The 23,680-nt window shown below is 41.3% G+C and overlaps 6 protein-coding genes across 6 annotated transcripts; 4 read left to right on the top strand and 2 right to left on the bottom strand.

Moving 5' to 3' along the window:
• Nucleotides 1-451: 451 nt before the first annotated feature.
• LOC139346995 (cystatin-B-like) lies at nt 452-1,045 on the top strand. Its single transcript, XM_070986411.1, has 3 exons — nt 452-523; nt 627-728; nt 911-1,045. Exons 1-3 carry the CDS (start codon nt 452-454, stop codon nt 1,043-1,045), a joined length of 309 nt encoding a protein of 102 aa, XP_070842512.1.
• A 5,750-nt stretch (nt 1,046-6,795) lies between these two features.
• Nucleotides 6,796-7,303, top strand: LOC139346996 (cystatin-A1-like). Its single transcript, XM_070986412.1, has 3 exons — nt 6,796-6,867; nt 6,950-7,045; nt 7,178-7,303. Exons 1-3 carry the CDS (start codon nt 6,796-6,798, stop codon nt 7,301-7,303), a joined length of 294 nt encoding a protein of 97 aa, XP_070842513.1.
• A 1,157-nt stretch (nt 7,304-8,460) lies between these two features.
• On the bottom strand, nt 8,461-10,746 carry mix23 (mitochondrial matrix import factor 23). Its single transcript, XM_070985712.1, has 5 exons — nt 10,249-10,746; nt 9,511-9,636; nt 9,231-9,377; nt 8,875-8,934; nt 8,461-8,772 (listed from the first exon to the last, which is right to left on the bottom strand). Exons 1-5 carry the CDS (start codon nt 10,297-10,299, stop codon nt 8,722-8,724), a joined length of 435 nt encoding a protein of 144 aa, XP_070841813.1. The 5' UTR covers nt 10,300-10,746; the 3' UTR covers nt 8,461-8,721.
• An 11-nt stretch (nt 10,747-10,757) lies between these two features.
• On the top strand, nt 10,758-13,951 carry fam162a (family with sequence similarity 162 member A). Its single transcript, XM_070985714.1, has 5 exons — nt 10,758-10,922; nt 11,572-11,667; nt 12,137-12,248; nt 12,752-12,860; nt 13,101-13,951. Exons 1-5 carry the CDS (start codon nt 10,880-10,882, stop codon nt 13,215-13,217), a joined length of 477 nt encoding a protein of 158 aa, XP_070841815.1. The 5' UTR covers nt 10,758-10,879; the 3' UTR covers nt 13,218-13,951.
• kpna1 (karyopherin alpha 1 (importin alpha 5)) lies at nt 13,937-21,633 on the bottom strand. The gene is made up of 14 exons (XM_070985713.1): nt 21,527-21,633; nt 20,673-20,806; nt 20,287-20,400; nt 20,044-20,143; nt 19,555-19,649; nt 18,918-19,049; nt 18,616-18,704; nt 18,395-18,494; nt 18,050-18,213; nt 17,570-17,648; nt 17,349-17,474; nt 17,110-17,237; nt 16,371-16,546; nt 13,937-16,189 (listed from the first exon to the last, which is right to left on the bottom strand). The coding sequence occupies exons 2-14, from the start codon at nt 20,796-20,798 to the stop codon at nt 16,002-16,004; spliced, it is 1,617 nt and encodes a 538-aa protein (XP_070841814.1). The 5' UTR covers nt 20,799-20,806; nt 21,527-21,633; the 3' UTR covers nt 13,937-16,001.
• Nucleotides 21,634-22,860: 1,227 nt separating this feature from the next.
• Nucleotides 22,861-23,352, top strand: LOC139347190 (nanos homolog 2-like). The gene has a single exon (XM_070986680.1). The coding sequence runs from the start codon at nt 22,861-22,863 to the stop codon at nt 23,350-23,352; it is 492 nt and encodes a 163-aa protein (XP_070842781.1).
• Nucleotides 23,353-23,680: the final 328 nt, after the last annotated feature.

Below are 23,680 nucleotides of genomic sequence, written 5' to 3' on the forward strand. Positions count from 1 at the left end.
CTGATCAGTATGAGCCCCTCTGTGGACGCTTTAGCAGGTCACCACACTTGAGCAGGATAAAACGGACGTGCTGCCTTCATGGTGCACACGTTCAGCATCAAAACAACAAAAATCTGTGAATTTTACATCTGGATGACCCAGTGAAGATGATCAAAATCTAAATGATCAGATTGAAAACATGCATTTAAAAATAAATAAATAAATAAATCCCCACAATGTAAATTATAAATCTGCAGATGAATTCAAAACAGAGGAACAAATCTCACCAATTATGTGAGGGTTGTGGTTACACTTGTAGCTCCACCCAGCATGTAGTGGGGCCACCTGTCAGGTGTATCCAGGTGTGGTCACTCTGTATAAATTCATGTGTATTTGATAAACAGCTGAAACACTTGAGACACATAAACGCAGACAGGTGACTTCTCTGTTAACCTCAACAGACCTTGTGACAATGGCTGACCTGCTTGGAGGATTTGGTGAGACAAAGGAGGCCACGGAGGAAATTCAGAGGATGTGTGATCAGGTGAGCTTCAGTCCACCTTCATTCTTCATGACCCCCACATACATAAATCTGTGGTCTGCATTTCAGTCTGGATTTGCATCACATTTTTTTTTCGTTCACACAGGTGAAGCCAGAAGTGGAAAAAAGGACAAACAAGAAATATGTGGAATTCAAAGCAGTTAAATACAGGCTTCAGATTGTGGCTGGACAAAACTTCCTCATCAAGGTAATCAATACTTTGACATTATTTATTTGAGAAACAAGCCAGAAAGCCTCAGATATGTTATGAACTGAATGAACTGTGACATCCAGGTGAGTCATTCAACATGACTCCTCACTGCTCAAAAACACAAGATCAAGATGAAGATCTTAATCCAGATGTTCACATTTGCTCTCTTTCTCCTGCAGGTTCATGTTGGAGGAGTGGACTACATTCATCTGCTGGTCTTCAGGGCACTTGAGTGTGATGGAGGACGTGTTGAGCTCACTGGGCTACAGGAGCACAAAACCAAGGATGACCCCCTCGAACCTTTCCACAATTAAATACCTACAGGCAGCAGTCTCATGAAAATGCTCTGTTCTGAAATGATTCTCCAAAATGTTGCTTTCAAAATGCAGAAATTCTGATTTTGAATGTATTAACACATAGAGATCAATATATTTGGTGTTTTGAAAGTGAATGCACCATTTTGTAAAGAAATAATAAAGGAAGCATGAAAAGTCTACATAAATTTCGTGAGTTTTGCCTCATTTTACTCTTCAGCTCAGCTTTTAATGCGATTCAGACAGGTTTGGTCAGACTAATCAAGCTCACCAATAATGTGACGTCTCCTCCAGTTCAGCACTACAAATTCAAAATGAAATCATCAAACCATCAACACGTATTGGTGTTAACGTCCAGCCGAGGCTGATAAATAAAACCTGATTTTGGCTCTGATTGTGTTTTGCTGATAACATCTGCCTGCTGAGACAACACTGATGAGAGCAGTCAGAGGGAAACCAGTAAAGCTGTGGGCTGTAAATACTTAGAAGGAGTACAACCATAATCCGTCCAGCTGAGGCTGATGGGAACATTTCTATGTCTGAAAGCTTGCTGCAGGATTGCAAGAAAAGCATTGAAATGAAAGCTGATTTTGGCCGACAATTTTGGAGTAGCATCAAAGAGTAAACTGGAATTTGATCAACACTCAGCACAATCATGTGGGCTGTAGGGTGAACAGATCCCAATTCAGCAGATGCGGGACAAAGACTATGTTTGTGTGGGACAATGTGGGATACTAATGCATCCAGGTTGTCTAAAATAACTTAAAAAAAAATAAAATTCTTTTTTGCCCCTTAGCTTATAACATTACTATGCGTTGTCATCTGGTTGATTCAGTAGCACATAACAGACTGCAAATAAAAACTTAAATACATCTTATTTAAATGCAACTTTTCCAAGTTCTCTCATGTAGGAAAACATAGTAAGGATGGAGCTTTCATGCCTTTTCACAGCGCCTTGCACTGGTGTCACCCAGGGACAGATAGTTCACATGGCGTTAAGTATTCAGTCAGTTTAACCCTGTTTACACGCCAACACATAACCGGCGTTTTCAGAAATCTCCACTTTGGCTGGAGTTTTTAAAAATGATTGTTTTCTGTGAAAAAAAACTCTGTTTGCGTCCGAACTGCATGAAAACATGCATTTTCCCTAAGTGGAAACGTAGGCTCAGTCATGACCGACCAACTGCAGAGAGCTGCTGGTTTTCCCCTGTTGAGTTGATTAAAACAGCTGTTCCCAATGAATCAGGATAAATAGGATGCTTTAGAACAGCTTAGACCAGGGGCGGCGCCAGAGAAATTTGATTGCAGGTGCTATGAGTGTGCTCCAACATTGACTGGGGGTGCTCCTAGAAATACAGTATGTGCACAAGCACACACATAAACAGTAGTAACTACACAACGTTAAAATAGTTTTACAAGTATTCCAGAACTGTATTATTATGCCACTGTCTGAAATTCATTTAATTCAAAAGCCAAAGGTTATGCACAGATCGAGAAACAATGGGATTTCAATTACATTATTTTTTTAATTGAAGTGCAGTCTCTCATGTGTCTCCCCTGGTGTCTCCTTCCGGTGTCACACCTAAACAGGTCTGTGTGACACGATTACTGTTGACACACTAATTAGGTAACTATCTCAAATCAGAACTGCATGAAAGTGGAAACATCCATATGTACTCATCAAATAATGTTTAAAACCATCGTGCCATGAGAGACAAAAACCAAGGCCGTAAAGGACGGGATGTGTGCCAAGCAGACTACTCAGCATCAGCCCCTCTGTGGATGGTAGTTTCACCATCTTAGTGCTGCTAGCATGATAATATTTGATAATTAGCTCTAAACACCACGTCCAGCTGAGGCTGATGGGAACGTCTCTATGTCTGAAAGCTTGCTGCGGGTTTGCAAGAAAAGCATTGAAATGAAAGCTGATTTTGGCTTTAAATTTTATTTTATTTATTTTTTTGCTGATAACATCTGCCTGTTGAAACAACCGCGGTGAGAACAGTTAGAGGGAAAACATCAGAGTGTGAATTACACAATAGTGTACAAACAGTTTTGGAGTAGCATCAAAGAGTAAACTGGAATTTGATCAACACTCAGCACAATCATGTGGGCTGTAGGGTGAACAGATCCCGATTCAGCAGATGCGGGACAAAGACTATGTTTGTGTGGGACAATGTGGGATACTAATGCATCCAGGTTGTCTAAAATAACTTAAAAAAAAATAAAATTCTTTTTTGCCCCTTAGCTTATAACATTACTATGCGTTGTCATCTGGTTGATTCAGTAGCACATAACAGACTGCAAATAAAAACTTAAATACATCTTATTTAAATGCAACTTTTCCAAGTTCTCTCATGTAGGAAAACATAGTAAGGATGGAGCTTTCATGCCTTTTCACAGCGCCTCTCAAGTTAACACACCTGACTGTGTACAATTAAACAGAACAGACATTCAAGGCTACAATAACAGTACTTTAATGTGCTTTAAAAGGTATGGCTTGCCTGTATTTTCTCCAACAACAGAGAGCAACAACACAACACCAGCACAACTTCAAACACCACGTTAAAGTGTTTGTTCTAGTAGAAAAATATACTGAATTCAAGTATAACATGTACTGGATTAGGCTACATGTCGTCCGCTACATAGACTGATTGAACAAAACAAAACTCACTTAGCTCACACAGATTAACTACACAACAGAAATGCATTTGAAAATTATCTGCATTTCCTGGTCAATGCCAACTAAAGGCACCACTGGGTATAAAATTAGGCACTACATGAAATAATAGAGAAAACAAATAAAACCAGAAATACAAATCAAAACTGGTCAGGAGGAAACAAAAAAAAACGTATATTAAATAAAATAATATTTTTCAGTTTTGCCCATCATATCAACACATTCAACGCTCTTCCAGCACCAAAGAGAGCACATTTACTTATATATTATATATTAGGAAGGTATACATAGACTGGGAAGCCTTCTTTTGAGCAACACGTTTTTTGTGAGTCTCGTATTGTCTGTGTCGTTTCACGTCGTATTCACCTCCGTGTGAAACGGAAAAATGACTCAAGCAAACTTCACACAAAACTTGACCAGCCTCGCCTTGCACTGGTGTCACCCAGGGACAGATAGTTCACATGACGTTAAGTATTTTCAGTCAGTTTAACCCTGTTTACTGCATGAAAACATGCATTTTCCCTAAGTGGAAACGTAGGCTCAGTCATGACCGACCAACTGCAGAGAGCTGCTGTTGAGTTGATTAAAGCAGCTGTTCCCAATGAATCAGGATAATTATGATGCTTTAGAACAGCTTAGACTATTTGGAATGGTATAGAACTTTGGATTTTCCCACAGACTGTGACAGTTTGCAAAGGGTATGAATAATTTTGGACAGGCCACTTTTATTCAAATGTAAATAAAAGCTGAGAAATATTTTTTTCCACAATGATGCCTGTTGTATGTCGTCTTATTATCTTGTGGGAGACGCCTGAGTCTTTTCCAATCAAGTAAAAACTTGCTGGTTGAATAAAAGTAACTTTAAGTCAAAATTTGCCAGGGGTACGAATCATTTTGGGCTTGACTGTAACTCTAAACACCTAGGCTACCGAGGCTGAACGGGAACGTCTCTATGTCCGAAAGCTTGCGAGTTTTTCAAAAAGCATCGAAATGGAAGCTGATTTTGGCTCTGGTTCTGTTTTGCTGCTAACATCTGCCTGTTGAAACAACAGCAGTGTGAACAGTTAGAGGGAAAACATGAGAATGTGAATTACACAATAGTGTACAAACAGTTTTGGAGTAGCATCAAAGAGTAAACTGGAGTTTGATCAACATCAGCACAATCATGTGGGCTGTAGCTCCACCCAAAATGACATGTACCAGAGTCGCCTCCCAGTCTGTATCCAAGGGTAGTTACACATCATGAATATACTTGATAACAGGCTGAAAATGTGCAGATGACTAATTAATATTGTGATATTATTTATTTGAGAAACAAGTCAGAAAGCCTCAGAGAGATTATGGATTGAATGAACTGTGACATCCAGGTGAGTCATTCAACATGACTCCTCACTGCTCAGCAACAGCAGCGCAAAGCCAGCGGTCCAAACCTCAAAATTATTATCACTAAATTTGTTTTTGGAACCATGAAATGTTTTTACATGACAAATAACATTAATGATTATCAGTAGACTTGCCAGTTAATTTTATGCCAATCAGCTGTTTCCTTCATGATGCCTGTGGCCATCAACCTGTACAACTCCTCCCTCTGAATGGCCCTGGGACTTCACTGTTCTGTTGTATATCTTACTATTTCAGTTTTTACACATTCAACATTCAGTACATAGTACATAGTAATTCTAATATATATTTTACATCTCAATTTTGCACATCCAATTGTATTGCGGTACATTTTATATTGTTGTACACTCATTGAGTGGATATTTCTGTATATTTGTATATTTCTTATTTACATATATCCTTAGTATTAATATTCTGTTTCTTTATATTGCCTTTATATATATATATTCCTTCTCGTCCTTCTTTCTAATTTTATTCTAATGTATAATTCTGTTTTGCATGGAGCACTGCTAAACACAATTTCCCCTCGGGAATAGTAATTCTGATTCTGATTCTGATTCTGAACTACTGGTTGCTGCCACACTTACATACTGTATATTGTCGGGTGGATTAATTTAGAACAAAACATCACATCTTATAAGCTTGTTGTAAAGCTGTCAGATATTAGTAGTGAAGTAAAAAGTGCAACATTTCTCCTTCAGTAGAAGGAGAAAGTGGCTTGAACAGGAAGTGCTTGAGTAAATGTACTTCGTTACATTCCACAACTGAACTGAAGAATCCTTTGATGTTTGACAAAATGTAATTAAAATGTGCAATTCTAAAACTTCCTCCTGTTTTGAGCTCTGGATGCACAAACCAGGGAACACTGTCTTAATGTCAGATTCTTCTTACAGGAGGAAAACGAATTTGATATTTGATAGGCCGACATACTAAACAGACTAAAAATGAATGCAGAGAATGTGATCTAACGAGGAAATTCACTGACGCTGACTGAAGTCTTGTTTCCCTCCTGACAGCTGAAGCCTCATACAAACTGCTCTGCTCCTTCATCTCAGCATTATTAGACAGTATAGATAATATTCCTTTATAATGATGCAGTTGTGTGTGGTAACTGGTGAGGAATCAGATGTTCAGTGTTGAGAGGGATGAAGCTGAATGCTTCATTTTGAATGAAGCAACAGGAAACTTTGATGTTCAGATGAACAGATTTCTTGTCAACAGACGTGGAGTCTTTTTTTTCACATCTAACATAATTTTGGTTAATTTGAAACGGTAAAAATGCAGTTTGGGTTGTGAAGAAATGACTTTGTTGAGACACTTTAGCAGGATAAACTTGAGCAGGATAAAATGGACGTGCTGCCTTCATGGTGCACACGTTCAGCATCAAAACAATACAAATCTTTGAATTTCATATCTGGATGACCCAGTGAGATGATCAAAATCTAGAAAGAAAAATTAGAAAAGTGGAAATGAATTCAAAACAGAGGAACAAATCTAACCAATCATGTGAGGGTTGTGTTACACCCAGCATGTAGTGTACACCTGTCAGGTGTATCCAGGTGTGGTCACTCTGTATAAATTCATGTGTATTTGATAAACAGCTGAAACACTTGAGACACATAAACGCAGACAGGTGACTTCTCTGTTAACCTCAACAGACCTCGTGACAATGGCTGACCTGCCTGGAGCATTCGGGGAGACAAAGGAGGCCACGGAGGCAATTCAGAGGATGTGTGATGAGGTGAGCTTCAGTCCACCTTCATTCAACTCACATCTGCATTTCTGTCTGGATTTACATGACATTTTATTTCATTCGCACACAGGTGAAGCTGAAAGTGGAAGAACTGACTCACAAGACATATGTGGAATTCGAAGCAGTGAAGTTCATGGATGGGGTCACAATGAACTTCTTCATCAAGGTAATTAATATTGTGATATTATTTATTTGAGAAACAAGTCAGAAAGCCTCAGATATGTTATGAACTCTGACATCCAGGTGAGCCATTCAACATTATCAATCACTGTTCAACAACTCTCTCTTTTTCCTGCAGGTTCATGTTGGAGGAGTGAACTACATTCATCTGTGGGTCTTCAAACCTCTTGGAGGACATGTTGAGCTGAGGGGTGTGCAGCAGCACAAAACCAAGGACGACCCCCTCGTACCTTTCGAGAATTAAATACTTACAGGTTGCAGTCTCATCTGAAAATGCTCTGCTTCTTTATTCTGAAATGATTCTCCAAAATGTTGCTTCATAATGCAGAAATTCAGATTTTGAATGTATTAACACATAGAGATCAATATATTTGGTGTGTGGAAGGAGGGAGTTGAATGCATCACTTTCTAAAGAAATAATAAAGAAAGCATGAAAAAGTCTGTATGTATGTCTTGTGATTGTTATACACAGCATTTCACCTTCTTTTGTGAAGTCTGATTTCTAGAAGAGGTGCCATCTTAGCTGGCAGAAATGTTTTTTTTTTTTTTCCCAGTCTTACACACACACACACACACACACACACACACACACACACACACACACACACACACACACACACACACACACACACACACATATTTATCTACAGTGCAATAATACAAACACTGTACTTAATTATCCACACCTCTCCATGTGCAATTTCAAAACTTTTTACATTAGCAATGTTATTTTTTATACTCCTTTTTATATAGAATGTACATACATATGTTGATTTATGTTATGATGTTTTCATTCTCTTCTATGGCTCCTTTTATTTATTCTGGCTACTATTGCTTGCTGTCTGTGACACCCTAATTTCCCCAGCGTGGGATTAATAAAGTTATATCTTATCTTAAAGAATTAAAAAGTTGCTTTTTTTTTCATCAACTTAACTCTTTCCTGGTGTAAAACTCGTTCTTTAATTTTGTTTAGACTGAATTTCGACCACACTACAGCACTGGGGCTGCACTCGTTAAAGTTACATCATCCGAGCAGTGATGCATAAAAAAATTTCAGTGAGTGGATGGGTGAGAATTTTCTGCATCTGACCACAGAAAAAGAGTGAAAGAATTGTTTTTGGCCCCAAACAAGAAAGATTAAAAGTCAGTGTTCCCCTTGAGTCCATGACACTAAAGTCTACAAATCAAGGCACAAATCCTGGTGTAGTTATGGACTCGGACCTAAAGTAAATGCAACTTTAATGTTTTCTTCATGTCTTACTTTTAATGTACTTCTATAACCCTGTAAAGCACTTTGATTTACCTTGTGTCTGACTGGTGTTATTTAAATAAACTTGCCTCGCCTCAAAAAACAGAGTTCTTCAAAAGACTCACAAATAACTCAAATCCAAGACGACGTGTGTCACTTGAAAATGTTTCATTGTCTCTTTAAAAAACACTTTTTGTACAATGTTTCCCATTCAACAAGCACACAGGTGATTGTTTTACAGCTGTGGTAATGCAACACAAGAATCACAATGGAATATAAGGGTGTTGGACAGGAGGTCACGGTGCTCTGGATGGTGAACGGCCTGCAGTCAGGACTTAGCAGCAGGTCACAGTTTCAGCTCCAGGTCTGGATTTGAACCTCGATCGAAGCAGCTCCTCTCATCAGGCAGAGCTTCAGTTCACCTTCGGAGGTGTGTAGTGGATTCTGCACCTTTCCTTGAAAATCTGGACAAAGAAAAGCAGGAATAAGTAACTTAAGATAACAACGGATCATTTATGTGTGATTATAGGTCATTATGGACGAATGACTGATAATAGTGAGCATACCTTCAGACTTCTATCATTGACAACTTCTTCAACATTCAGCTCGGATTGCATAAGCTTTAACTGGAGACAAGGAAGCAAAAAAAAGCATTACAAGATGTACTATTTTCACTCAAAGTATGTTGACAGAATAAGTATAGAAATATACCATAACATCCATTTCTGAGGAAATAATTTAGTTTGTGAGGACTTGCTGCACAACTGGGGTTAAGTGAGAATATGTATTTTTGATTTCTGTGAACTGAGCCTAATATTTTCCAAATGACGGACGTGTTCCAGCTGCAGATGGACCGACTTGGCTGGCTCCTGTCACAGCTTGGTGGTGTTTGGAGCCCTCTAGTGGTAGAAGCAGGACTTACATTAGTCTGCTCCTTTCTGAGCTGTTTGATGAGTGCCAGGTTTGCGCTGTCTTTTGCTCGTTCTTCACGCAGTCGTCCCACCACCTCAGATGTTTGGGCTATACAGGACTTGATAGCTTTGTCTCTGCTCAGATGGGCCTCCATCAACTGTGGAATGCATGAGGTCATTGCTGGAGACCAACTGCTACAGTATATGAAAAGGCTAGGAGGTAACACTTTGGAAGTTTTACCACAGCCCAAAACACAGAGACATTTGTTTAGTCATGGCCGTCACACTCACAGATTCATAGAGTTGCTTGCATGTTTGTGTCGCATCCACTTTCCCTGAGAAGGAGACGGTGGGCACAGTGGTGTTCAGGGCATGGACGATGCGGTCATCTATAGTGCGCATCACCTTTAGCACCTCCTGAGGAACACACAGTGGGGCAAAGGGACATTTTGCAGCTTCGGTTCAACTAAAACCATAAAAGCAATGATTTGAAGGTCTCAAAAAACAAAAAAGCACAGCAATACATTTTTAACTAATGTGTGATCATCAGTGCACCGCATGGCATCTCACTAAACCATTTTCCCCACATCATTGCAAGAAACTCACTTTTTTCAATGAAAATGCTTAAAATGAAGCACTGCCTACTGGAGACCCCTCATAACAAGAGTTGTGAGCGAAGTAGGCCAGTTTAGCTGGCAGCTGTTTGCAAGTTTGAGCCATCTAAAGTGACGCTACTTGACTGTCAGTTCAACAGATGAGGTATCACATGTATGCAGCGGGAGACCTGTGACTGTGACTTTTAAACTACACATACGTGCTGCCCCTTTTTCAATCCTCCTGATCCAGTTTGGCCCCTTTAACTCTTGTGGAGCACAAAGTGTGAGCACTAGTCATCAGCAGGGTCACTCATTCACTGGCTTACATAGAAAATAAACAAGACAACACGTGAACTACCAAAAAGTTGTGATTCGGATAGCTGCCATCCCCTGACAAATTAACATGGATTGATTGAGGCTTCATTAAAATTACCTGAAACATTGAGAAGTCCTCACAGTTTAAAGTTCCATCGGGCGCCGCCATAGTGGACTGCTGGGTCCTCTCCAGACACAGCGCGGGGTGTTTGTTCAAGAGAGTGCCTGAGTGAAACGCAGATCGATAAAGCTAAATATATGACGACATATAATATTTCGCACATTCACTTGTAACGTTCGTATCTCGGAAAAAACTTAAACGTCAAAATCTGTATTTAAATAAAGTGCCACGATCAACTAATTAGACACCGAACAGTTACATAACTTGTGATGAAATGCTCCGGTGTCGTGTCAAAGTCTGTTCCTCATCGATTTCCTTTTGCCCCCCACTTTTCCCTAAGATTAAACGCCATCCAGTAATATATGTGGGAACTAGCCATAACAAAACCACAACTCCACGTAAAATATAACTCCAACCACGAAGAATAAACAATAATCGAAGAGCAAACAGGATTATTTTTGATCAGGCAAATAGCACAGGCTGCCATGCTTCTGTGACGAGGTCCTGTCGGACAGTTAGCGAAGGCTTATCTAGTTGACTTTCAGCAGCTGACGGGAGGTCCGATGTGTTGTTGCTGAGTTTGATGGCTTGGTAGGCACGCTGAGCCTTATTTACTTAAATAAAGAACATGAATTTCGTCAGATCTCGCCTTTCCATCGGCAACTTTATTGGTTCGTATGATTACATTTCTCTAATTTGTCGAAGAATAATTGACGGGTACAGCCTGTATTTGTAATTTGCTCATTAAAATGAGCACTTTTTTTAGTTAGAAACTTTTGATATCGATAATTTAGATTTATCCATGAGATGCTTTTTATCACTTGTGCTACTGTTTTTATGTACCTATAAAATGCGTGTGACGTGGGACAGGCAACCTGTGTTATGGTGACAGCTAAGTTACAGTTCCTGCATTGTGAAATTTGTTTCATGTACAGGTTTAATCATCACATAAAACAGCCCTAGCTAAAATACTTTGACCTAGCAAACCTTGTTTGTTTTATTACGATATGATATTTTTAGGTTTTGCTAACGTGACACACCTCCGTTGTTATGGAGGAAGTCGTCACGTTGGCTCTGCCCTTATGATTGTACGATGTTACGATGCTTTTCTTTGTCTTGTCAAGCAAATTCAGGAAGTCGCACTGGGCTTTAGGAAATTGAGATGGGTTTTTGTCTAAATTTTCTTACATTTTATAGACCAAATGACTGAAAATACTTGTCAGGTTAATCAATATGTTGAATAATTATGATTTCCTCCTAGATCCAATCTACTCATGTTTTCTGCTTTTTTTTTTTTTTTTTACATATGTCTCTCAACAGGCCAGAGGTGCAGACAAGCCACTGAAACATGGAGCCGCAGAGGGATGTGCAGTAAACCACAGGAGGGCAAAGCCGAGCCAGCAGCTCCGGCACACGGTAGAGTTTTGGATCTCAGGCAACCAGATTCTTCTGTCTTGTATTCTTTGTCTCATACGTGCATGACACCACAAAGCAACAGTTCAACCACAGAAATTCACCCTCACCCATTTGCTCTTTTCACCTGCAATTCACAATACTGGAAATCTGATGGCTCAGACCAACCTGGTCTGCAGTTATTACATAAGTTACATCTAAATTGAGAGTTTTTCAAGTAGTTGTAATTCTCAAAACGAGTCACAGAGATGAAATGTCTTGAGGACGTCATAGGTCACTTGTTGCCATAGCGAGTGTGTGAAGGTTTTCGTTAGTCCCCAAGGGAAGAAGGACACAGGAAGTGGGATCGCAGTCTGGGGTGATGGAGCGAATGACTGGGGCCTGTGAAACTGAACTTCTCTGCATTCCCTGTTTTTTGTTCAAGATGTGGATTTGTGGACTTAAAACTCTGTTTGTTTGTTCTCTCATACAGCACCTCACGCCAGTTTCAAAGTCCCAGGCTACAGACCCTCAGACATGGACAAGAAGTTTCTGCTATGGTCCGGACGCTTTAAGACCGTGGAGCAGATACCAGAGTTTGTCTCGTAAGTAGCCTCTTCCTGTTTATACCAGACCTCCCTGCACGCTTGCATCTGATTGGCTCTTTGCGTGATTTAGTTAAGATACATCACAAGAACAGGGCTAACTAAGTGGATGAGCGTTGGTGCTGCTGCGGTAAGCTGATGTTCCAAGACGGCTGCAGTTGAGACAAGGCGTCTGTCTGTGGCTTGAGGTAATTAATGTGGTTCCTGACATTAGGGTGGTGATCGTATCTGATCTGCTGCGTCTCTGATCAAAGACCTGATTGTCACGCAGACAAACTGCAGACCTCCCGCACTCACAATGAACCAAGGCTCAGAATTAAAACTGTTATGATTAATGTTGACATAAGAGGATAGAGAGAAGAATGGTGTCATATGAAGGCACATGCATATTACTTTTAATGGTGCGCTGAGGTCAAAAACAGCACATTGATGTGTTGTTGATGTTTTTTTTTTTTTTTTAATGGCTACTCTGATGCTTGTTTGCACACCTGCCTTTACCACAGATTTGAGATGATTGATGCTGCCAGAAACAGAGTCAGAGTGAAAGCCTGCTATGTGATGATGGCCGTCACAATAGGGGCCTGTCTGGTGATGGTCATCCTGGGCAAAAGGGTGAGTGACAATAGATGACTGCATTATGTTTGCATGCATTGTTTTTCCTCCAGCATCTGTTACAAAAAAAGAAAGTGAAAGAGGAGTTTTTGTCTCTGCATAAACTAACCATTTTCATGCTACATAGAAGAAATCTTAATGTGTCACTGCTGTTTATGTATTTCACGGCGAATACAGATATCATGTGGAACATCTGACATCTTTCAGACCTTATCCGTAATTTGTCTCATTGTGTCGCAGGCTGCAGCCAGGAACGAGTCCCTGACAAGTCAAAACATGGAGAAGAAAGCTAGATGGAGGGAGGAAGCACGGAGAGAGAGAGAAGCTGCTGCTACTCTATCTGAGAAGGCTCAGTGATGGAGGACAGCTAATCCCTACGCAGACACGTTGTTTTCCCCAAACATTGGACTAATTGTGTCCCACAACCTGAGAGCTCTCCACTCTCATCCTGCAGAGCAACCGCAAGAAATCACAACAGTTAATACTTTTGACCTGAACCGTATAGATTATTTGCATCATTTTTATCTTTTCAGTGAATGTATTGAAGTTATAAACTGGCACGTTTCATTAAAAATATTTGTGGCGGTAGCGTTTGGGCACCGCAAGAGAGTGGAAGTATGATGGACCCTGGTTCTGAAATTGAGGTTTTAGGATTTTTTTTGTAACAAATTCTTTGCATTTACTACACAGCACAATTATGATTTTCAGATCTGTTTAACAGATGCACCAATTTTAATTTCCCACTGGGATGAATAAAGTGTTTCTAGTAAACCTTCAACACATACCTCTTAATCTCTACAATATAAATGCCTTAGGTCACCCTCCTTTTTACCTTTGCCTCAGAGGCAAAGGGCTCTTGTGCTTATCTGCCTCGTGAAGACCGTTCAGTCCTCAAGGACTTCAAATGATCTCCAATCTTCTTAACAGGACATCAAGAAGTAAATCAGGCATGATTTATCTGTACAACGGTCTGTCCTGCCCTGATACTAATCTTAATTAGGCTTGTTTGTTCATGGCTGATGTGACGTCTTATGTTTGTATATAATGAACACCAAAAAATACAAAATCAATAAAGTGATGCTTCTTGAGAATTCCTGTGTGATTTAATGACCTGATCGTCAAGTCTGAAGCCAAAAGTCATTTGTCACTATTAATAGACTAAACGATTGAGAAAATACTTTGAAGATTAATTGATAATGAAAATAAGCATTAGTTGCCACCTTAGACAGAGGTACTACGTTCATCCTGAATATGAACTACAATGAAAGTGATTCACTTACACTGTGTTTCATGAAACAGCTTTTATGCAAATGGCATACCGGGACAGCTGCACAAACTCAGTACAACAAACAGTAATTAACATGTAGAGCTGGTCATCTCTTGCAGAGATTTTGACAAAAGTAAGCAATGTAAAGAGGACTTGGTAACAAACATTCAGTTCTGCTAACTAAGGTGATCACCAGTATTTTCAAGTTTTAATCTGGATTTCTGTTGAAATTATCTGGAAGGATTTCTGTATACTAAAGATTATGGCACCATCAGCAACATGACGGATGCTAACCCCAACAACAACAACAAAAAATAAAAGGTCAAAAAAAAAAAAAAAAAGTCTAACATCAGACCCAATAGCTGATCTATGTGCCGATGATTTGGCACGATCAGATTAGGAAGTACTACCTGAACATGTGTTGGAAAGTCGTGTTTTAGACTGCTCAAAGCCAATTTTCCAAAAGACTCTCATTAACTTTGTCACAATAAAGTTCTTCTAGCTTTGATGAGGCAACATGATAAACTGATTGTAATTAGTGTGCTAACAGTTTCAGTCCACAATCCGCTAGAGTCCCTTTGTGGGATGGGTAAACAGTGAAGTTCATTGTAATCCTTGTCATACCAGAAGGGGACCGAGGATTCAGACCATATCTCTTTACACCTCACTTCCTGAGGAGGGAAGCGCCATGTCATCAACCAATTAAATAGTTAATGTAAAAACTACGGTATATTGTCGAAGAGCAGGCGTCAGTCCTGAACTAAAGTGCTGCAAATAAAATGAAATTATGGTAAGATAATAAAAATCCCCACTGGTCTGCTGCTGGACAGATTCCAGAGTTGAATAGTCTATTTTGTCTTGTCCAAGTCTGTCCAATCGTCTCAGTGCCAGGGAAGACTCCAATTCCCATGGTTCCATGGGGTTATTCACATCACACCAGAGGCGGGAGGCAGTCTAAACTCTTCAGGATGGAGCCTGTGCAGGTGGAAAGTCCCGTTAGTGGATAAAAGGTATGCATGATATGAGATCCAGGAGGGACTGCAAGCAGCCTGGTTTGCCACTGACAAGCTCCACCCCTCAGCGACACAGTCGAGTTCTTAATTTGTCCATCTGTGGTCACTCATCCAATGGCCGGAGAGAGCAGATGAGAGAATTCAGCCTCCACTTTTGAGTCGATTAAGTGCCTTTCGTAGAGGTCAGTCGAGTCCTTGGGTTGGGACTGGCCACATGGCCCCACTGTGGGCAGTTCAGTCCACATGACCACAGCCTGATGTGGTCGACGTCTCATAGTCAGTCCAGTGTTTAGGTTAGATCATTCTTCTCTATGTGTGTGTGTTTGGGAGGGGGGGGGGTAAAAATCACGTCCATGTTTGTCTGTCTTGCGAGTCATTAATGCTTCAATCAGACAAGCAGTGCAGTCCTACAAACTCCCGCTTAATCAGAGATGGGGATCCTACGGGAACATGGAGAGGTGCTTTTCATTTGGGATGAGCTGAGGAGGAAATCCAAAAACCAAGACCGGGGTGATGTTACAGAGACGATCTGCTGTAGGAGACGCTGGGGCCTGGGCAGGTAGGTGGGCTTCAGGCGCAGAGGTGAGCTCAGCGCAAGACAGAATGATGAGTGAAACCTTCACGAACTGGCTGACAAGACTGCAGAACTTGACCCACGTTGGACGTACGCACACACACGTGCTCCCGTAAGGTTACATTTTTCATAATCATGATAATGATTAAATCAACCTCTCTGACAATGAGAAGGGAAAGCAGGAGGGGAGCCGAGGGTTGTCGTAACCCTTTATTGTGGCAGTGGGCAGAGAGTGAGAGAAATGAGCAGAGGTGAGGATGAAGGTGGAGCACGGAGGGAGGGAGGCATTATAGCTGGAAGCCTTCCATCGGGGCCTCGCACTGCTGGAAGAGGAACTGCTGCTGCTGCAGATCGACGGCGGGGGCCAGAGACGGGTCCTCGTCTTCAGTGTTGAAGTAGCGCTCGATCAGGTCGAAGGCTTTCTGGTAGATTTCCTGGTTCTCGTGGCCCTGCAGGAACTCCAACTTGTCGAGACCTGAGAAGAAGGGAATGATTAGTGCCAGCAATTAAAATAATGGATTAACAGATCATTTAAATATTGTAATATTGTTCAAATAATGTATACATGATTCGCCTCTATGAATATGTTTGGATTAAGTGGGCAAATTTAGAATAGCTGAACTGTGAGCACTATCATTCTCACTGTGCACACTTACCGTAGGCCTCTTCAATGAGTGCACAGTAAGGGTTGATGCCTCCGCCTCTCTTGGCCTCCAGTTCTCCCAGTCGCAGGATGTTCTCCAGGCCATTTAGAGCCACCTGAACTATTTTGGAGTCCATAAGTGTGAGCAGGTCACAAAGAGGTTTTATACAGCTGAGTTCCACTAGGTGCCTGCAGGGGCAGAACACACACAGGGACAGAACAGAGCTTTTATTACTCATTCAAAGCAAATACTTGTCTGGCTGAAAAGCAGATACAAAGCGCAAATCAATAAACCACACCCGCATTAAAAGATAAGACTACACCACAGTCACTACTACACCAGCTAAAGAAAGGTCTCACTTCTGTTTTGGAAGATTTATACAGGCATAATTAAGAATAAAAACTAATTTCCTATTGTTTACTTCACACTATCCGACCATCATTTTTCAAAGCATACAGTGTTTTTTTAATGGAGCTTTTCTACATGTATTCATTTTTGTGATACAAACTTTAGAGCCTTAAAGCCACCTTTAAATTATGAAACAATTCCCTAAATAAGAAGCAACACATCTGGGATGCCCTTTTGTGAGCGTTAATTGTGATTTGGGGGAGCCAAATGCTCACACAATTCTGCTCTTTAAACATCATCCATTCAGAGCAACCAGCCACAGTTCAATGGATGATAGACCTTGGATATTGTACTGTACACACTGGGCTTTATAATGTATGTTAAGCTACATCAGCAGTCTTACCTGATTTGCTCTGCAGAGCCCCCAGAGGTGGCATTGGTGATGGCCCAGGCTGCCTCCTTTCTTGTGCGAAACTCTGCCACCTGCAGGATAGTGATGAGAGGAGGCAGCAGACCTGCATCTATCACCATCTGCAAAGAGGGAAAAACACTTGATTAGATGAGGAAATTCTCATCAACTCTGTAAAAAAATATACAGATTATGTTGTGGGATGCCATGCTGACACACACAAACACACACACCTGTATTTGTGCTCGGTTCCCTGCAGTGATGTTGGAGATTGTCCAGCAGGCTTCTTTCTTGATGGACTCCTTGGGGCTACTCAGGAGGTGAAACAGGGACTGCAGTGCTGAACAGTTCAAAATCACCTATGCAATCATACAAATTACACACACAGTCAGAAAAATTCATTTCGAAGTATTCAGTTACCTTCTGGACAAGTGTGTGTAAGTATAAGCTGTACCTGTGTCTGCAGATCATCTCCAGTGACTATGTTCCCAACAGCTCGCAGTGCAGGGGATACCACCTTATAATCAGAGTGCCTGGAGCAAAGCAGAATTGTAATGAATGATCATTCAGATGTTCAGACTGATATGAAATTGTTTCATGATGGCAGCAATATGAATTTTCCTTTCTGCTTTCAGCGTCTTAATGGTGAGTTTATGGTATTTTCCACATGGAAATACAATACGGACTTTGTGAAGGTTAGTGTATTATCTCCTGACTTTTACAGTTTCTCGTAGCTGGTAATGCATTACTCAAACTCGAATATTGTCTGGGAATGTACACAACACACCCACATCTGGACTGTCACACCCAATGTAGTGGTGATGGATGGTACACAAGTCGCATTCAGTTACCATGAAACCATAGCTCTTCAACAATATCTTAGTTGTGTAATCTTTTGGAGTTTTAAGTACACAGTATGTGTTCAAAGCCTTACATCAGTAACTCCACCAGCCTGCGACAGACTCCGGAGTCAATAACGGCCTGGATTTTGTCATTTGGACCATCAGACAGATAGGAGAGTGCCCAGCATGCATCAGCTAGGATGTCTGTGTCATTGACAAACAGCAGCCAAGACAGCACACTGAGACACGGCGACACCTGGCAGGGTGGGACAAAAAGATGTGATGAGGTGTTAGTGTAGAGTTCAGTGCCAGTTTTCTAGGTTAGATAAAAGCAACTTCATAGAGCTTGTGACCTCGAAAAGTGAGATATCATGTACTTCAGCAAAGTGAGAGTTGTACTGTTTATCTGTACTGTGTGTTTATCTCGGCAAAATTACCTTGGTGAAGTCCGGAGGTGGGTTCTTTCCTCTGCAAAGGTTTGAGAGCGCCCACACTGCATTCCTCATCATCGTTAGACGATTTTGTTTGGCCAACAACCTGCAAAAAGGAGTTTCACCAAGCATGTTTTACCAAGGACACAGGCTCACATTTGACTTTATTTTCAAGTGTAACAGGAAGATTTAGGAGGAAGGCAATGTGACATGGAGTTGGTACTTACTGCACCAGGGAAGGCAGAATGTTGCAGTCTATGACAAAATCTCTGCATTCTGTGCTATCTCCTGCTATGTTCCCCAACGCCCACACTGCCTGAGGGGCAAAGTAAATATTCAGGTCAGTCAACAAACTAAATTGAAATGTACAATATTCAACGACAGGACTATGTTTATTTAGCCAGGCAGGTTAACTACATATATGTTCTTGTTTACATAAATTATTATGGGGAAACATAATAAGAGAAGTGTTAGTGGGAGAACAATTGACTAACAGAGGGGAAGTGATGCTTGTCTGAATCCTCCCTACCTGTTCCTGTACGTCTTCAAAATCCGAGCTAAGCATCTCAATGAAAATGGGCACAGCTCCAGCCTGGATCACCACCCGAGTCTGGTGGGATGTACCTGATGCAATGTTGGTCAACACCCATGCAGCCTCAAACTAAAAGAAAATATATTAATTTATTACACACTGATCACTCAGGCAAGATATAACCTGCACCACACACAACACATACAGTATTTGACATGTATTGCTAGTGCAGGAAGAGTTTGGATGGATAGATAGATAGAGACTTTATTCATGCCCAAGGGAAATTCACAAGTTCCAGCATATCCCACAGATTTTAAGTAAAAGGCATGCAATAAAGCCCAAAAAGCATAGAATTGAAAGTTAAAAGTAAAAATGCCCACATGTCCAGTGCAAACAGGATTAAAAGTAAAGATGTCCAGTGCAAACAGAATGCAAGTTAAGGTGCATGTTGAACAGAGTGTTGTACAGATTCTATTCAGAACATTGAGGAATGCTGACATTCCTCAATGGATTTTTATATTCAGTTTATAACAAACAAGAACACTGCAAGAAAAATATAGCAGCTTCAGGCCTCCCCGCCTTAGTCAGCTTGTGCACTCTTGCAGCATTACAAAGACACACTGAGGAAGCATACCTGCAATGTGCAGTTTTCTCTCCTCTTCAGGAACTCAACAAAGCGCTCCACCACCCCTGCAGTGGCAATGACTTCATCGATGGGTGGGTTGGGTTCTGTGCGAGACAAAAAGATTATATAGCTATACTCATTTTGATAACAGATTAAAGTATTTACTCAAATATTCCAAATTATATGATTAAATGTTCATTTCATAGGCGACCTGAATGTCACTAGAGGTGAAAAAAGTATTTTACTGCAGCAACAAAGACAAGTTGGAGTGGCAGTTTTTGGTAGTAGTTTTGATGAATGAAACTGCCTGGATAACTGCTTTATTGTATAAAACATAGACAGGAAACAAAATATAATATCCCATGCTGAGGGCATCAAATTGTCATCAAGTCCAAGCAAAAAATAAAAAATAAATAAAAACACATAGACAGGTGCCACTGTCATGTACAGAGGAGAACAGTACCCATGAGGAATAACAGCCATCTATGACACCCTTACCTTTAGAAAGGAGTTTCCTAAAGCGCTGAGTGCCTATTAGCTGTTGTTCAGGAGAACTTGAGAAAATCATCTGAGTCATATCTTCAGAGATCACCCCACCCTATACAGCACAAAGACGCAGATTTGATAAGGCACAGATGTCGCATCCAACCTCATACATGTAGTGAATGTAGACAGAACACAGGATTATTGTTTTTTTTAATCAGGATCACCAACTGGTTTGATTAATGTTTCTCTTCTTACCATGAGTGGGTCCATGTTGTTAGCCTGGGACTCCAGGTAGCCGCTATCGGCCATCCCATCCTCCTCTGGAAGGCCATCATCCTCCACTGTGGCAACATTCCTCCTCTTAAAGAGCTGCAATAGAGTTATTTTGAAAAATATGATTTTAGTGTTTCTTAATATATTTCGTCAGCATGGATTCAAGTTTACGCTGTGATACTAGCAACACTGGCAGGACATATCCTATTAATCATTAAAGCTGTTTATGTTTAACAGTGATCTGTAAAGAGTGGTCACAATGCCTTTAAGTTACCAGAGGGGCTATACTACTTCCTCAATAATGCCTATTATGTAAAACTCATCCTCTGCTGAGGAGGTCTAGATGACTTCCTCCACACTTTGTTTACCTGTTCATCCTTCTTCTGTTTGCGGAGCTGCAGGCCTTCCTCTTCCCTCCTTCTTCTCATTTCATCTGTGTTGAGGGACTTGTTCTTGTAGCTCTTGAGTCGTGCATTGTCCTTACCCTGACTCATTGTGTAGCCTAGGAAGATGCACAAATATATTTTGTAGACAGATTTAGATAAGGTTTGGAGAAAATCTTTTAATCTTCACAATTTGGACCTGAATGCTGTACTCATAGATGGCAAAATCCTATTTGAACTTGTTGTGAGTACCCTTCATCGGATTTCTGCATGTGTCAAATATAAGGCTTACCAAGACAATCACTGACTAAGGGAGCTACATTAATATCGAAAAACTTCAGCTGTAGTTTACATAACCAAATAGGGCACCATTCCTCTCAGCAATCATAGTTCAACAAATGGGGGCATCTAAGGATATTAGCTAGCTAGTTAGCTTTATGTGCCTTAACAGTGCGTGACTTAAAAACAGCCAAACGCATCATTATTTAATTATCCAGCGTGCTATTTCCCCTTATCGATTTACAACCCAGGGAACCACAAATCAATATCAAATCAGTAAAGCACAGGTCCACGGGAAGGCTCCACTTAGTCAGCTAGCTGGCTAATGTCATAACCGTTGTTAGCACAATATAGCCTACCGCCGAAAGCTAGACAGCTGGCTAACGGCGGTTAGCTGAATTAGCTTTCTTTAGCTCTTAGGGGCAAGCGTAACGTTAACTTCCTCAAGCGACAGCCCAATATTTTCCAAATATTGCTGACACGAAGACTTAAATTAGCTTCTGGTTATTAAGTGTTAGTATACAGAGACAACTAACTATAAATAATTATTGTTAACTGACCTGTCAAATTGGGCTCTTAATCCCCTTATTCGCTAGGCCACCGTTTGTACAGCCGTCGCCGGTATGGTAGTGCGCATGCGTCGAATTATACGCATCCCTCCCCCTCCTACACACACTCATACACAGCGTCCCCCGCACTCCACCCCACCCACTCGACGTCTCTGCTTTGAAAGTAACTAGAAAAAGCGCCTCCATCGTCCGCACACGGTAAAACATACCGTACACTCACTGTAAACGTAATGTCATGTCGTGGGGTAACACGTAGCCAGGATGGAGCCATGCATTCAAAAAAAGTCAACTTCAAGGATTGAGTGCGCCCGTCGGCTCCTGAGGTCTAAACACGAGCAGATGGCAGGCAAAAGGCTGGAGTTTGCGTGTGACACTGTAACAATGTAACACTGCGATCAAGTGGACTAGACGCTCCGGCGCCAGCGGTCATTAGCTGGAAGCGTCTGTGCAGCTTCACAGACAACAAATACCAAGACATGAGATGCTCACGTCTCATCATATTAATCATTATCGTCATATGTTTTTCGTTATTATCGTCATATAGATAATCTTGAAAACAATCCAAGATCATATTCACAACAGACAGATAATAGAGATATGGTATTTATGCCAAATGTTTCATTATGTAAATTGGAATAGGAAAGAAAATGAGGAATATTGTAAGAACAACATTATTAATCATCGTCATCGTCATCATATCATCTCCTTATTCACAACAATAGTCAAAGTGAACAGATGATTAAAGACCAAAACAAAAAACACAAAAATAATAACGGCACACAAAATAATCAGATGAATATTAGGCAGCTAATTTACATAAACAATGGAAAACATTAAAGCTCCTCTATTCGGTAAAATAATTTTTTTCATTATTTGTATCACTTATGCAATGAACTTTGCAATCCTACATCGGCTTCGATATCGTTTACGTGTGTGTGTGTGTGTGTGTGTGTGTGTGTGTGTGTGTGTGTGTGTGTGAGAGAGAGAGAGAGAGAGAGAGAGAGAGAGAGAGAGCAGGTGTTGACAATCAGGTGCAATGCTTTGTTGTTTCTCATCTCTGAGTATTTGAACTTGATAAAACCATTAGATCGGTGCCAGCCGAATGTGTGTGTGTGTGTGTGTGGGGGGGGGGGGGGGGGGGGGCATAACAACGCCCAAGCTACAGGCTCCTGTAGGCTCCTGTAGGCTCCAGTTTTTTTTTTCTTCCAGACACCTGCCATCAATTCGCGACAGGCCAATCCAAACATTGTAGCACTTAAACGGCATTTAAATATAAGAAGCTCCCTGACACACGCCCAAAATCTGCGCAATTTTCTCCTCCAACAATGACCACGCAAAGACGAGTCGGGGTCCGGAGCGCCCTCCTCTCTGATGGGGACTGCTTTGACATGTGGCACGACTACATGAGCCTGGGCAGACTGCTGGGGGAGCTGTGCGCCAGCCGTGAGGGGGACCACAGAGACACCGTGTGGCCCAAGACAGACGCAGCAGCGGCAGCGGATCCATGGGGTCACGTTAGAGGCCCCGGGCGGGAGAAATGCAAGAGCTCCGCAGAGACCAGCAGCCTGTCGGACACCAGCTCCAGCGAGACTCCTTCAGGCTTCTGCCGCTTCTGCCAGCAGAACGGAGAGTCTGCAAGAGTGTACCAGTCCCACAGTCTGAAGTCAGACGACGGGAAAGTCCTCTGCCCCATCCTCTGGAAGTACACCTGCCCCATCTGTGAAGCCACCGGGGAGCACGCTCACACACGCCGCTACTGCCCGCAGGCGCAGCGGCGGCAGGGGGCTGCGAAGAAGCTGCCAAAGTCCGGGTTCTAGTAGGCAAGCTGATGGAGGACACTGAAAGACTGGATGCCACTGAAAAGACTTCACATTACTACCAGGAACTGTTAAGGCCATGTGTTCATGTTTACACGTACGTTCTCTGCTGTTTGTGGTTCGTATTTGACTTTATTTAATATGTGTTACTGTCATTCTGCTTCTGCCTTACAAACAAATACATGTCATCAAACACTGAAAAACTCAATTGTCAAAAATGGACATTTTGCAAACTGCAAAAAGTGGTTTCTTGTTTACATGGTCAAAAATTAAAGGGAAAAGTTGGTACTGCTTTCTTGTCGTTGTAACAGTGTTTGCTTTGAGGTTC

The sequence above is a fragment of the Chaetodon trifascialis genome, chromosome 18 (assembly GCF_039877785.1).
Source record: "Chaetodon trifascialis isolate fChaTrf1 chromosome 18, fChaTrf1.hap1, whole genome shotgun sequence".
Classification (NCBI taxonomy): Eukaryota; Metazoa; Chordata; class Actinopteri; order Chaetodontiformes; family Chaetodontidae; genus Chaetodon; species Chaetodon trifascialis.

Coding starts and splice junctions, on each gene's coding strand:
- LOC139346995 (XM_070986411.1), top strand. CDS start 452: ATGGCTGACCTGCTTGGAGGATTTGGTGAGACAAAGGAGGCCACGGAG. Junction 524..626: donor TTCAGAGGATGTGTGATCAG/GTGAGCTTCAGT, acceptor TCGTTCACACAG/GTGAAGCCAGAAGTGGAAAA. Junction 729..910: donor GACAAAACTTCCTCATCAAG/GTAATCAATACT, acceptor TTTCTCCTGCAG/GTTCATGTTGGAGGAGTGGA.
- LOC139346996 (XM_070986412.1), top strand. CDS start 6,796: ATGGCTGACCTGCCTGGAGCATTCGGGGAGACAAAGGAGGCCACGGAG. Junction 6,868..6,949: donor TTCAGAGGATGTGTGATGAG/GTGAGCTTCAGT, acceptor ATTCGCACACAG/GTGAAGCTGAAAGTGGAAGA. Junction 7,046..7,177: donor CAATGAACTTCTTCATCAAG/GTAATTAATATT, acceptor TTTTTCCTGCAG/GTTCATGTTGGAGGAGTGAA.
- mix23 (XM_070985712.1), bottom strand. CDS start 10,299: ATGGCGGCGCCCGATGGAACTTTAAACTGTGAGGACTTCTCAATGTTT. Junction 9,637..10,248: donor AGGACTTCTCAATGTTTCAG/GTAATTTTAATG, acceptor TGTGTTCCTCAG/GAGGTGCTAAAGGTGATGCG. Junction 9,378..9,510: donor GCAAGCAACTCTATGAATCT/GTGAGTGTGACG, acceptor TGCATTCCACAG/TTGATGGAGGCCCATCTGAG.
- fam162a (XM_070985714.1), top strand. CDS start 10,880: ATGAATTTCGTCAGATCTCGCCTTTCCATCGGCAACTTTATTG. Junction 10,923..11,571: donor TTCCATCGGCAACTTTATTG/GTTCGTATGATT, acceptor GTCTCTCAACAG/GCCAGAGGTGCAGACAAGCC. Junction 12,861..13,100: donor TGGTCATCCTGGGCAAAAGG/GTGAGTGACAAT, acceptor ATTGTGTCGCAG/GCTGCAGCCAGGAACGAGTC.
- kpna1 (XM_070985713.1), bottom strand. CDS start 20,798: ATGAGTCAGGGTAAGGACAATGCACGACTCAAGAGCTACAAGAACAAG. Junction 17,475..17,569: donor GAGATGATCTGCAGACACAG/GTACAGCTTATA, acceptor ATGATTGCATAG/GTGATTTTGAACTGTTCAGC. Junction 16,547..17,109: donor GGCTCTGCAGAGCAAATCAG/GTAAGACTGCTG, acceptor CTGCCCCTGCAG/GCACCTAGTGGAACTCAGCT.
- LOC139347190 (XM_070986680.1), top strand. CDS start 22,861: ATGACCACGCAAAGACGAGTCGGGGTCCGGAGCGCCCTCCTCTCTGAT.